Source organism: Hyperolius riggenbachi, chromosome 10 (genome assembly GCF_040937935.1).
Source record: "Hyperolius riggenbachi isolate aHypRig1 chromosome 10, aHypRig1.pri, whole genome shotgun sequence".
Classification (NCBI taxonomy): Eukaryota; Metazoa; Chordata; class Amphibia; order Anura; family Hyperoliidae; genus Hyperolius; species Hyperolius riggenbachi.
In genome coordinates, this window is record NC_090655.1 from 249,282,217 (window position 1) to 249,294,851 (window position 12,635).

At 42.4% G+C, this 12,635-nt stretch overlaps 1 protein-coding gene across 1 annotated transcript in view; it reads left to right on the forward strand.

The window, feature by feature from the left end:
* LOC137537065 (uncharacterized) overlaps positions 1-12,635 on the forward strand; it is a 338,736-nt gene that overhangs the window by 306,434 nt on the left and 19,667 nt on the right. The window contains exons 44-46 of the mRNA XM_068259210.1: positions 96-193; positions 299-440; positions 9,106-10,038. Coding sequence (XP_068115311.1) covers positions 96-193; positions 299-440; positions 9,106-10,038 — 1,173 coding nt within the window. The remainder of the gene's footprint in view (positions 1-95; positions 194-298; positions 441-9,105; positions 10,039-12,635) is intronic.

Here is a 12,635-nt window from a genome sequence, read left to right on the forward strand (position 1 = left end):
TAAAGGAGAGAGCAGTACGGAGGGGCCACCTAGATCCACCCCATCATCTGATAATCACATAGAGACAATGTATTCAGTCAGTGTGTTTCCTACAGGTGGATCCAGTAACAGAAACCCACCAGGGAGGTGTACAGGTCCTCTTTATTCCCGGGATTGCCCACAGGAGGATCCCACCATCCCCCACCATTATCAGGTCGGTATAACTGAGGGTTTACCATTCAAAGCAAATGATAATATTCTGTGTAAACATTTTTTTCACAATTTTTTGTTCCTATTTTCTCTTCTTTAATGGGTTTAGAGAAAAGAACAAATGTATTTGAAAATTGAGGTTAAAGAAGAAGCAGAAGAGATGTGTGTGAGCAGTGATCCACAGTCTATGGAGGAAGGTGACATGATAGTGATTATCAAAGAGGAGGACTGCTCTCTGGATATCAGCACAGGTGAGTAATATACATAAAAGACAGGAAAATTAAAAAAACGAAATGCACAAACATACCTAAATCATCACCACATGATCTACGGATCCATGTATTCTAATAAAACTGATGACTCCAATGGATAAACTAACCAGTGCAGGTTGACAGATGTTCCCATATGTACTGTGCACTTTACACCATATGAAAGACTCATCTCCATTCCTCAGTATAACATCATAGCACCAACAAATGAGGAGGAGATACTGTACACCATATGAAAGGCCCATCTCCATTCCCCAGTATAACATCATAGTGCCAACCAATGAGGAGGAGATACTGTACACCATATGAGAGGCCCATCTCCTTTTCTCAGTATAACATCATAGTACCAACAAATGAGTAGGAGATACTGTACACCATATGAAAGGCCCATCTCCATTTCTCAGTATAACATCATAGTACCAACAAATGAGTAGGAGATACTGTACACCATATGAAAGGTCCATCTCCATTCCTCAGTATAACATCATAGCACCAACAAATGAGGAGGAGATACTGTACACCATATGAAAGGCCCATCTCCATTCCTCAGTATAACATCATAGTACCAACAAATGAGGAGGAGATACTGTACACCATATGAAAGGTCCATCTCCATTCCTCAGTATAACATCATAGCACCAACAAATGAGGAGGAGATACTGTACACCATATGAAAGGCCCATCTCCATTCCCCAGTATAACATCATAGTGCCAACCAATGAGGAGGAGATACTGTACACCATATGAAAGGCCCATCTCCATTCCTCAGTATAACATCACAGTACCAACAAATGAGTAGGAGATACTGTACACCATATGAAAGGCCCATCTCCATTTCTCAGTATAACATCATAGTACCAACAAATGAGTAGGAGATACTGTACACCATATGAAAGGCCCATCTCCATTCCTCAGTATAACATCATAGTACCAACAAATGAGGAGGAGATACTGTACACCATATGAAAGGTCCATCTCCATTCCTCAGTATAACATCATAGTACCAACAAATGAGGGGGAGATACTGTACACCATATGAAAGGCCCATCTCCATTCCTCAGTATAACATCATAGTACCAACAAATGAGGAGGAGATACTGTACACCATATGAAAGGTCCATCTACATTCCTCAGTATAACATCATAGTACCAACAAATGAGGAGGAGATACTGTACACCATATGAAAGGCCCATCTCCATTTCTCAGTATAACATTGTAGCACCAACAAATGAAGAGGAGATACTGTACACCATATAAAGGTCCATCTCCATTCCTCAGTATAACATCATAGTACCAACAAATGAGGAGGAGATACTGTACACCATATGAAAGGCCCATCTCCATTCCTCAGTATAACATCATAGTGCCAACAAATGAGGAGGAGATACTGTACACCATATGAAAGGCCCATCTCCATTCCTCAGTATAACATCATAGTACCAACAAATGGGGGGAGATACTGTACACCATATGAAAGGCCCATCTCCATTCCTCAGTATAACATCATAGTGCCAACAAATGAGGAGGAGATACTGTACACCATATGAAAGGCCCATCTCCATTCCTCAGTATAACATCATAGTACCAACAAATGGGGAGGAGATACTGTACACCATATGAAAGGTCCATATCCATTCCTCAGTATAACATCATAGCACCAGCAAATGAGGAGGGGATACTGTACACCATATGAAAGGCCCATCTCCATTCCTCAGTATAACATCATAGTACCAACAAATGGGGAGGAGATACAGTACACCATATGAAAGGTCCATCTCCATTCCTCAGTATAACATCATAGTACCAACAAATGAGGAGGAGATACTGTACACCACATGAAAGGTCCATATCCATTCCTCAGTATAACATCATAGCACCAACAAATGAGGAGGAGATACTGTACACCATATGAAAAGCCCATCTCCATTCCTCAGTATAACATCATAGTGCCAACAAATGAGGGGGAGATACTGTACACCATATGAAAGGCCCATCTCCATTCCTCAGTATAACATCATAGTACCAACAAATGAGGAGATACTGTACACCATATGAAAGGCACATCTCCATTCCTCAGTATAACATCATAGTACTGACAAATGAGGAGGAGATACTGTACACCATATGAAAGGCCGATCTCCATTCCTCAGTATAACATCATAGTACCAACAAATGAGGAGGAGTTACTGTACACCATATGAAAGGCTCATCTCCATTCCTCAGTATAACATCATAGCACCAACAAATGAGGAGGAGATACTGTACACCATATGAAAGGTCCATCTCCATTCCTCAGTATAACATCATAGTACTGACAAATGAGGAGATACTGTACACCATATGAAAGACCCATCTCCATTCCTCAGTATAACATCATAGCACCAACAAATGAGGAGGAGATACTCTACACCATATGAAAGGCACATCTCCATTCCTCAGTATAACATCATAGCACCAACAAATGAGGAGATACTGTACACCATATGAAAGGCCCATCTCCATTCCTCAGTATAACATCATAGTACCAACAAATGAGGGGGAGATACTGTACACCATATGAAAGGCCCATCTCCATTCCTCAGTATAACATCATAGTGCCAACAAATGAGGAGGAGATCCTGTACACCATATGAAAGGCACATCTCCATTCCTCAGTATAACATCTTAGTACCAACAAATGAGGGGGAGATACTGTACACCATATGAAAGGCCCATCTCCATTCCTCAGTATAACATCATAGTGCCAACAAATGAGGAGGAGATCCTGTACACCATATGAAAGGTCCATCTCCATTCCTCAGTATAACATCATAGTGCCAACAAATGAGGAGGAGATACTGTACACCATATGAAAGGTCCATGAAAGCAAATTTTTGTTTTTCTTAACATTTTAGTAAGGGGGCTTTTAGGACCATTGTAGTCCCTTACACACTCCAATGAGTTCTGGGTCACCATGAGCTTGCTGGTTAGTCTGTACCTCTCGGTTTACAAGCCCTACTCCATAGAGCCAAATTAATCCATGCCATGCACTGATGAGGATCAAACAATCCGAAACAGTCTGTATGCATGTTGGATTATTATGGCTCTGTACAATTTAACAAGCTGACACATCATTGCATTCCAGCGGTTCTGGAGGTGTGTTTAGCTTCTAAGGGTACAATGGTTAATTTGCATATATTCAGCAGTGGTGCTCTGGGAGACATCTCGAGCTCACTCCAACCTGAATTATCGCAAATTCTTTCTGTTTTAGGAAAGCAAATTTTTGTTTTTCCATTCCTCAGTATAACACCATAGTGCCAACAAATGAGGCGGATATACTGTACACCATATGAAAGGCCCATCTCCATTCCTCAGTATAACATCATAGTACCAACAAATGAGGAGGAGATACTGTACACCATATGAAAGGCCCATCTCCATTCCTCAGTATAACATAGTACCAACAAATGAGGAGGAGATACTGTACACCATATGAAAGGTCCATCTCCATTCCTCAGTAAAACATCATAGTACCAACAAATGAGGAGGAGATACTGTACACCATATGAAAGGTCCATCTACATTCCTCAGTATAACATCATAGTACCAACAAATGAGGAGGAGATACTGTACACCATACGAAAGGCCCATCTCCATTTCTCAGTATAACATTGTAGCACCAACAAATGAAGAGGAGATACTGTACACCATATAAAGGTCCATCTCCATTCCTCAGTATAACATCATAGCACCAACAAATGAGGGGAGATACTGTACACCATATGAAAGGCCCATCTCCATTCCTCAGTATAACATCATACTACCAACAAATGAGGAGGAGATACTGTACACCATATGAAAGGTCCATCTCCATTCCTCAGTATAACATCATAGTACCAACAAATGAGGAGGAGATACTGTACACCATATGAAAGGCCCATCTCCATTCCTCAGTATAACATCATAGCACCAACAAATGAGGAGGAGATACTGTACACCACATGAAAGGTCAATATTCATTCCTCAGTATAACATCATAGCACCAGCAAATGAGGAGGGGATACTGTACACCATATGAAAGGCCCATCTCCATTCCTCAGTATAACATCATAGTACCAACAAATGGGGAGGAGATACAGTACACCATATGAAAGGTCCATCTCCATTCCTCAGTATAACATCATAGTACCAACAAATGAGGAGGAGATACTGTACACCACATGAAAGGTCCATATCCATTCCTCAGTATAACATCATAGTACCAACAAATGAGGAGGAGATACTGTACACCATATGAAAGGCCCATCTCCATTCCTCAGTATAACATCATAGTGCCAACAAATGAGGGGGAGATACTGTACACCATATGAAAGGCCCATCTCCATTCCTCAGTATAACATCATAGTACCAACAAATGAGGAGGAGATACTGTACACCATATGAAAGGCACATCTCCATTCCTCAGTATAACATCATAGTACTGACAAATGAGGAGGAGATACTGTACACCATATGAAAGGCCGATCTCCATTCCTCAGTATAACATCATAGTACCAACAAATGAGGAGGAGTTACTGTACACCATATGAAAGGCTCATCTCCATTACTCAGTATAACATCATAGCACCAACAAATGAGGAGGAGATACTGTACACCATATGAAAGGTCCATCTCCATTCCTCAGTATAACATCATAGTACTGACAAATGAGGAGGAGATACTGTACACCATATGAAAGACCCATCTCCATTCCTCAGTATAACATCATAGTACCAACAAATGAGGAGGAGATACTGTACACCATATGAAAGGCACATCTCCATTCCTCAGTATAACATCATAGTACTGACAAATGAGGAGGAGATACTGTACACCATATGAAAGGCCGATCTCCATTCCTCAGTATAACATCATAGTACCAACAAATGAGGAGGAGATACTGTACACCATATGAAAGGCACATCTCCATTCCTCAGTATAACATCATAGTACTGACAAATGAGGAGGAGATACTGTACACCATATGAAAGGCCCATCTCCATTCCTCAGTATAACATCATAGTACCAACAAATGAGGAGGAGATACTGTACACCATATGAAAGGCACATCTCCATTCCTCAGTATAACATCATAGTACTGACAAATGAGGAGGAGATACTGTACACCATATGAAAGGCCGATCTCCATTCCTCAGTATAACATCATAGTACCAACAAATGAGGAGGAGTTACTGTACACCATATGAAAGGCTCATCTCCATTACTCAGTATAACATCATAGCACCAACAAATGAGGAGGAGATACTGTACACCATATGAAAGGTCCATCTCCATTCCTCAGTATAACATCATAGTACTGACAAATGAGGAGGAGATACTGTACACCATATGAAAGACCCATCTCCATTCCTCAGTATAACATCATAGTACCAACAAATGAGGAGGGGATACTGTACACCATATGAAAGGCACATCTCCATTCCTCAGTATAACATCATAGCACCAACAAATGAGGAGATACTGTACACCATATGAAAGGCCCATCTCCATTCCTCAGTATAACATCATAGTACCAACAAATGAGGAGCAGATACTGTACACCATATGAAAGGCACATCTTCATTCCTCAGTATAACATCTTAGTACCAACAAATGAGGGGGAGATACTGTACACCATATGAAAGGTCCATCTCCATTCCTCAGTATAACATCATAGTGCCAACAAATGAGGAGGAGATACTGTACACCATATGAAAGGCTCATCTCCATTCCTCAGTATAACATCATAGTACCAACAAATGAGGAGGAGATACTGTACACCATATGAAAGGTCCATGAAAGCAAATTTTTGTTTTTCTTAACATCTTAGTAAGGGGGCTTTTAGGACCATTGTAGTCCCTTACACACTCCAATGAGTTCTGGGTCACCATGAGCTTGCTGGTTAGTCTGTACCTCTCGGTTTACAAGCCCTACTCCATAGAGCCAAATTAATCCATGCCATGCACTGATGAGGATCAAACAATCCGAAACAGTCTGTATGCATGTTGGATTATTATGGCTCTGTACAATTTAACAAGCTGACACATCATTGCATTCCAGCGGTTCTGGAGGTGTGTTTAGCTTCTAAGGGTACAATGGTTAATTTGCATATATTCAGCAGTGGTGCTCTGGGAGACATCTCGAGCTCACTCCAACCTGAATTATCGCAAATTCTTTCTGTTTTAGGAAAGCAAATTTTTGTTTTTCTTAACATCTTAGTAAGGGGGCTTTTAGGACCATTGTAGTCCCTTACACACTCCAATGAGTTCTGGGTCACCATGAGCTTGCTGGTTAGTCTGTACCTCTCGGTTTACAAGCCCTACTCCATAGAGCCAAATTAATCCATGCCATGCACTGATGAGGATCAAACAATCCGAAACAGTCTGTATGCATGTTGGATTATTGTGGCTCTGTACAATTTAACAAGCTGACACATCATTGCATTCCAGCGGTTCTGGAGGTGTGTTTAGCTTCTAAGGGTACAATGGTTAATTTGCATATATTCAGCAGTGGTGCTCTGGGAGACATCTCGAGCTCACTCCAACCTGAATTATCGCAAATTCTTTCTGTTTTAGGAAAGCAAATTTTTGTTTTTCCATTCCTCAGTATAACACCATAGTGCCAACAAATGAGGCGGATATACTGTACACCATATGAAAGGCCCATCTCCATTCCTCAGTATAACATCATAGTACCAACAAATGAGGAGGAGATACTGTACACCATATGAAAGGCACATCTCCATTCCTCAGTATAACATCATAGCACCAACAAATGAGGAGGAGATACTGTACACCATATGAAAGGTCCATCTCCATTCCTCAGTATAACATCATAGCGCCAACAAATGAGGAGATACTGTACACCATATGAAAGGTCCATCTCCATTCCTCAGTATAACATCATAGTACCAACAAATGAGGAGGAGATACTGTACACCATATGAAAGGCACATCTCCATTCCTCAGTATAACATCATAGTACCAACAAATGAGGAGGAGATACTGTACACCATATGAAAGGCCTATCTCCATTCCTCAGTATAACATCATAGTACCAACAAATGAGGAGGAGATACTGTACACCATATGAAAGGCCCATCTCCACTCCTCAGTATAACATCATAGCACCAACAAATGAGGAGGAGATACTGTACCCCATATGAAAGGCCCATCTCCATTCCTCAGTATAACATCACAGTACCAACAAATGAGGAGGAGATACTGTACACCATATGAAGGCCCATCTCCATTCCTCAGTATAACATCATAGTACCAACAAATGAGGAGGAGATACTGTACACCATATGAAAGGCCCATCTCCATTCCTCAGTATAACATCATAGTAACAACAAATGAGGAGGAGATACTGTACACCATATGAAAGGTCTATCTCCATTCCTCAGTATAACATCACAATACCAACAAATGAGGAGATACTGTACACCATATGAAAAGCCCATCTCCACTCCTCAGTATAACATCATAGCACCAACAAATGAGGGGAGATACTGTACACCATATGAAAGGCCCATCTCCATTCCTCAGTATAACATCATAGTACCAACAAATGAGGAGGAGATACTGTACACCATATGAAAGGCCCATCTCCATTCCTCAGTATAACATCATAGCACCAACAAATGAGGAGGAGATACTGTACACCATATGAAAGGCCCATCTCCATTCCTCAGTATAACATCATAGCACCAGCAAATGAGGAGGAGATACTGTACACCATATGAAAGGCCCATCTCCATTCCTCAGTATAACATCATAGTAAGAACAAATGAGGAGGAGATACTCTACACCATATGAAAGGTCCATCTCCATTCCTCAGTATAACATCATAGCACCAACACATGAGGAGGAGATACTGTACACCGTATGAAAGGCCCATCTCCATTCCCCAGTATAACATCATAGCACCAACAAATGAGGAGGAGATACTGTACACCATATGAAAGGCCCATCTGCATTCCTCAGTATAACATCATAGCACCAACAAATGAGGAGGAAATACTGTACATCATATGAAAGGCCCATCTCCATTCCTCAGTATAACATCATAGCACCAACAAATGAGGAGGGGATACTGTACACCATATGAAAGGCCCATCTGCATTCCTCAGTATAACATCATAGTACCAACAAATGAGGAGGAGATACTGTACACCATATGGAAAGCTCATCTCCATTCCTCAGTGTAACATCATATTACCAACAAATGAGTAGGAGATACTGTACACCATATGAAAGGCCCATTTCCATTCCTCAGTATAACATCATAGTAACAGCAAATGAGGAGGAAATACTGTAAAACATATCTCAATTCCTCAGCAGAACAATAAAGTGTCAAGTTGACAGAGCTATGTGTATATACAGTACATTGTGAGTGTTTTTGTAACTGCTTTGGTTGTACTAGGGCAGTGACCTGCAAACTTGGCTCTCCAGTTGCTAAGGAACTACAAGTCCCAGAATGCATTGCAGGAATCTGACAGCCACAGTCTTGAATCATAAAGGCAAATGCATTGTGGGACGTGTAGTTCCTTCACAGCTGGAGAGCCAAGTTTGCAGATCACTGTAATAGGGGCTTTATCTAAATTATTCTCTCATAATTCCCCAACAGATGGACAGAATATGTGGAGCCCCTCGGAAGGACGCATTAGCCCCCCTCCAGATGATGCTGCAGAAGATAATGGCGTCACACAATGCTCTCCAGGAGGAAACCCCATTACTGGAAATACACATCACAGACTTTACCATGAGGTGAGATCACCGGATCCCTCTAATACTGAGGAATCTTCTGACAGATCCCATCCTGGTACCACAAATTCCCATCCCGGGGGACACAATAAGGACAGAATCAGGGATTCCTGTATTTCTGAGGAGCCTTTCTCTTCTATGTCATATGTAGTCACACATGGAAGTGATAAGACTTTTATATGCTCTCAATGTGGTAAGTCTTTTAGGACACATTCACTTCTTGTTGTACATCAGGCATGTCACACAGACGAGCGTCCTTTCATATGTTCAGATTGTGGCAAAGGATTCGTTCGGAATAAAGACCTTTCTAGACACCAGAAAATTCACTCCGGCGAGCGTCCTTTTGCTTGTCCAGAGTGCGGAAAATCTTTCACTCACAATTATAGCCTTGTCACACACCGGAAAACTCACACAGGCAAGCGTCCCTTCATGTGTTCTGAGTGTGGGAAATGTTTCATCCAGAAAGGATACCTCCTTGTACACCAGAGAAGTCACACTGGCGAGTGTCCTTACGTGTGTTTGGAGTGCAGAAAAAGCTTCAGCAGTAAAGAGCTTCTCCTAAAGCACCAAAAAATCCACTCTGGCGATCGTCCTTTTTCGTGTTCAGAGTGTGGGAAAAGCTTTGTTCGCAAAGAAAACCTCTCTATGCACCAGAGGAGGCACACCGGCGAGCGGCCCTTTGCCTGTTCGGAGTGTGGGAAAAGCTTCTTTCTCAAAGCAGACCTTCTCCTACATCAGAGAACTCACACTGGTGAGCGGCCGTATTCATGTGCAGAGTGTGGGAAATCCTTCACTTGTAAGGCCCACCTCCGCAGACACAACAGGAGTCACACTGGCGAATGTCCTTACATATGTTCAGACTGTGGGAAAGGCTTCATACAGAAGGGAGACCTCAATATACACCAGAGAATTCACACAGGGGAGCGTCCTTATTCATGTGCAGAGTGTGGGAAAGGATTCATTCAGAAAGCCCATTTTCTTATGCACATGAGAAGGCACACCGGTGAGCGCCCTTTCACCTGTCTGCAGTGTGGCAAAGGTTTCGTTTGTAAAGCGCACCTTATGGTGCATGAGAAAACCCACAGGGGCAATCGCTCTCAGCGACACGCGGAAGAGGGGGAGGCGTCACAAACAAAGTGACATTTATTCAGTTGCTGAAAACAGAAGTGATCAGTTTCTCACCTGGAAATTCTCCTGCAGAAGAGTTCACGGATAAGTAATGTAACGTATTTGGTCAGGTGATCGATTTGGAATTTGCATTGGCTGGTTAGGGTCATGTGGTTTTTGTCTCAGCCATACTTCTGTGTAGGCTACAGTAGGAAGCAGAAATTAAACCTGATCACAAGAGTGTGACGAGCCAATCAGAGGCTTAAAAATTGGCCACACCCTTCTCCATTAGTTCTGCAGCAGAAATCGGTCATCGGTACAGAACACACGCCTAAAGCCTGGCTTTAAAAAAAAATGTATTTTATTATTGAATGGTGTGTAAGTGGATTAGAACCTCTTTTGGGTTTTATTGCCGTCTGTGTTACCGGCAAATAAAAATTCCTTCTTTCCAGGATGTAGATATCTGTTCCTGCCATTGTTGAGGGAGAACACAACCAACAGGGAGACACTGCATCTGCTTCAGGCTGGGAATGGGGCAGGGTTTACAGGCGCACATAGCACAGGCCTGTGGATAAAGTTGCTCAAAAAGAACCACCCACTCCAGCATTGCAATGTTAGGACAGCCAGCCTGACACTGCTGTCATCAGTTCTGTAGCTATTAATTAGCGGTGTCAGAGGTCCAGGTATACTGGGGAAAACCTTGGTGCAAGCATTATTTAGAATTTTATAAACCAGATAAGATGCTCAACAATATTTACAACAGCGGACATACATTTTATGCTTTATTTTTCTATTATGTCGGGACTTACGCTTCGAAGTCTGAAACTAGCCTGTGTGATGATTCAGAGGTATCAGGACTGAACTCACACAGCCGCACATGTAGCTGAATCAGGGTCTTTACTGGGTGTACAGTACACATAAAGCTGGCCAGAGACGGGTTTTTAGGTTTTCTGAAAGTGCCATGTATGAAAAAATATATTTCTGGCAGACCCAATGGCACCAATCGAATATTCCTGCGATCTGAAGAGCATTCTAAGTCTGATCAAAAGAATTCCGGTCAATTTTAGCCTCATTGATAAAATGTTTGATTGGCTACAAGGGTAAATTTAAACTGAACAGGGGAGGAGCAATGAGTGACTAATGACTGCATTGCTTTGCACTGCAAGGAATGGTGTGATCCTAGTGGCCACTGTGGAAAAGTTCAAGTAGTGCAGAGTTAGAAGTCCCAATCAGGGATTATTTGTCAGACTGGGACACTATTTACCTGTATAATGATAACTCTACCCAACAGCTATAAGTAGACTTTAGACTCTGGTGGGCGGAGCTGTTGCTATAAGCCATGAGGACCCCTTGTCAGGCCACAACCATGATACGCCTACAGTGTTTCCTCTCTGCTATTATTAGCAGTATACTGGTATGTGTTTGGCCATAACACAGGTCAGGGTGGGCATGGGTAGTGGGGTCACACAAAGCATTCTTGGATTGCTGTACAGGATCTTGTACTCGGTATAGAGGAGATACTCTCATAAAATGTGTTTTTTGTCAATAAAGTGTTACTCATTTTATTTTACATACCTTAGTTGTTGTTTCATTATGTGTTGTTTCATAATAAAGACACATTGGGTTTCTTTTTATGAGTCGGACAGTTTGTATAGTTCCTATGGTGCTCATACACTGGTGTCTGTACTGCCCTTCTCAGTCACTCACACACATCCAGTTTTGGGCCGTTTACCCATCCTGATGTCTGTACTGAGCATGCTCTGTTCTTTAACCATTTCCAGACCACGCTAGTTGAAATCTACATCCTGTTTGTGGCCGCTTATTTCTGACAGGACGTAGATTTCAACATCGCCGTTCTGCCTCCGCTGCAGTTCACTTGCTCTGTTAGCCGGTCAGGAGCTGATTTCTTTGGCTCCTGACCCGGTGATCACTGGGAATCAATCCCATTGGCTTACACATTGATGACAGGGTCAAGAACCAATGAAATCGGCTTCTGACTAGCTCACGGAGTTTTGCCATCATGGCGACGGCAGAGCAAGGGGCATGCAGCAATGGGAGAGTGGCGTGACTGGCAAAGTGGCAGGTCTGTGCAGTGATATGTCAGTATGCCCTGTTTTGCAGCACCAGCAGTCTCTGGTCCTTAAAGAGACTCTGTAACATGAAAAAGATCCCCTGGGGGGTACTCGCCTCGGGTGGGGGAAGCCTCCGGATCCTAATGAGGCTTCCCACGCCGTCCTCTGTCCCACGGGGGTCTCGCTGCAGCCCTCTGAACAGCCGGCGACAGGC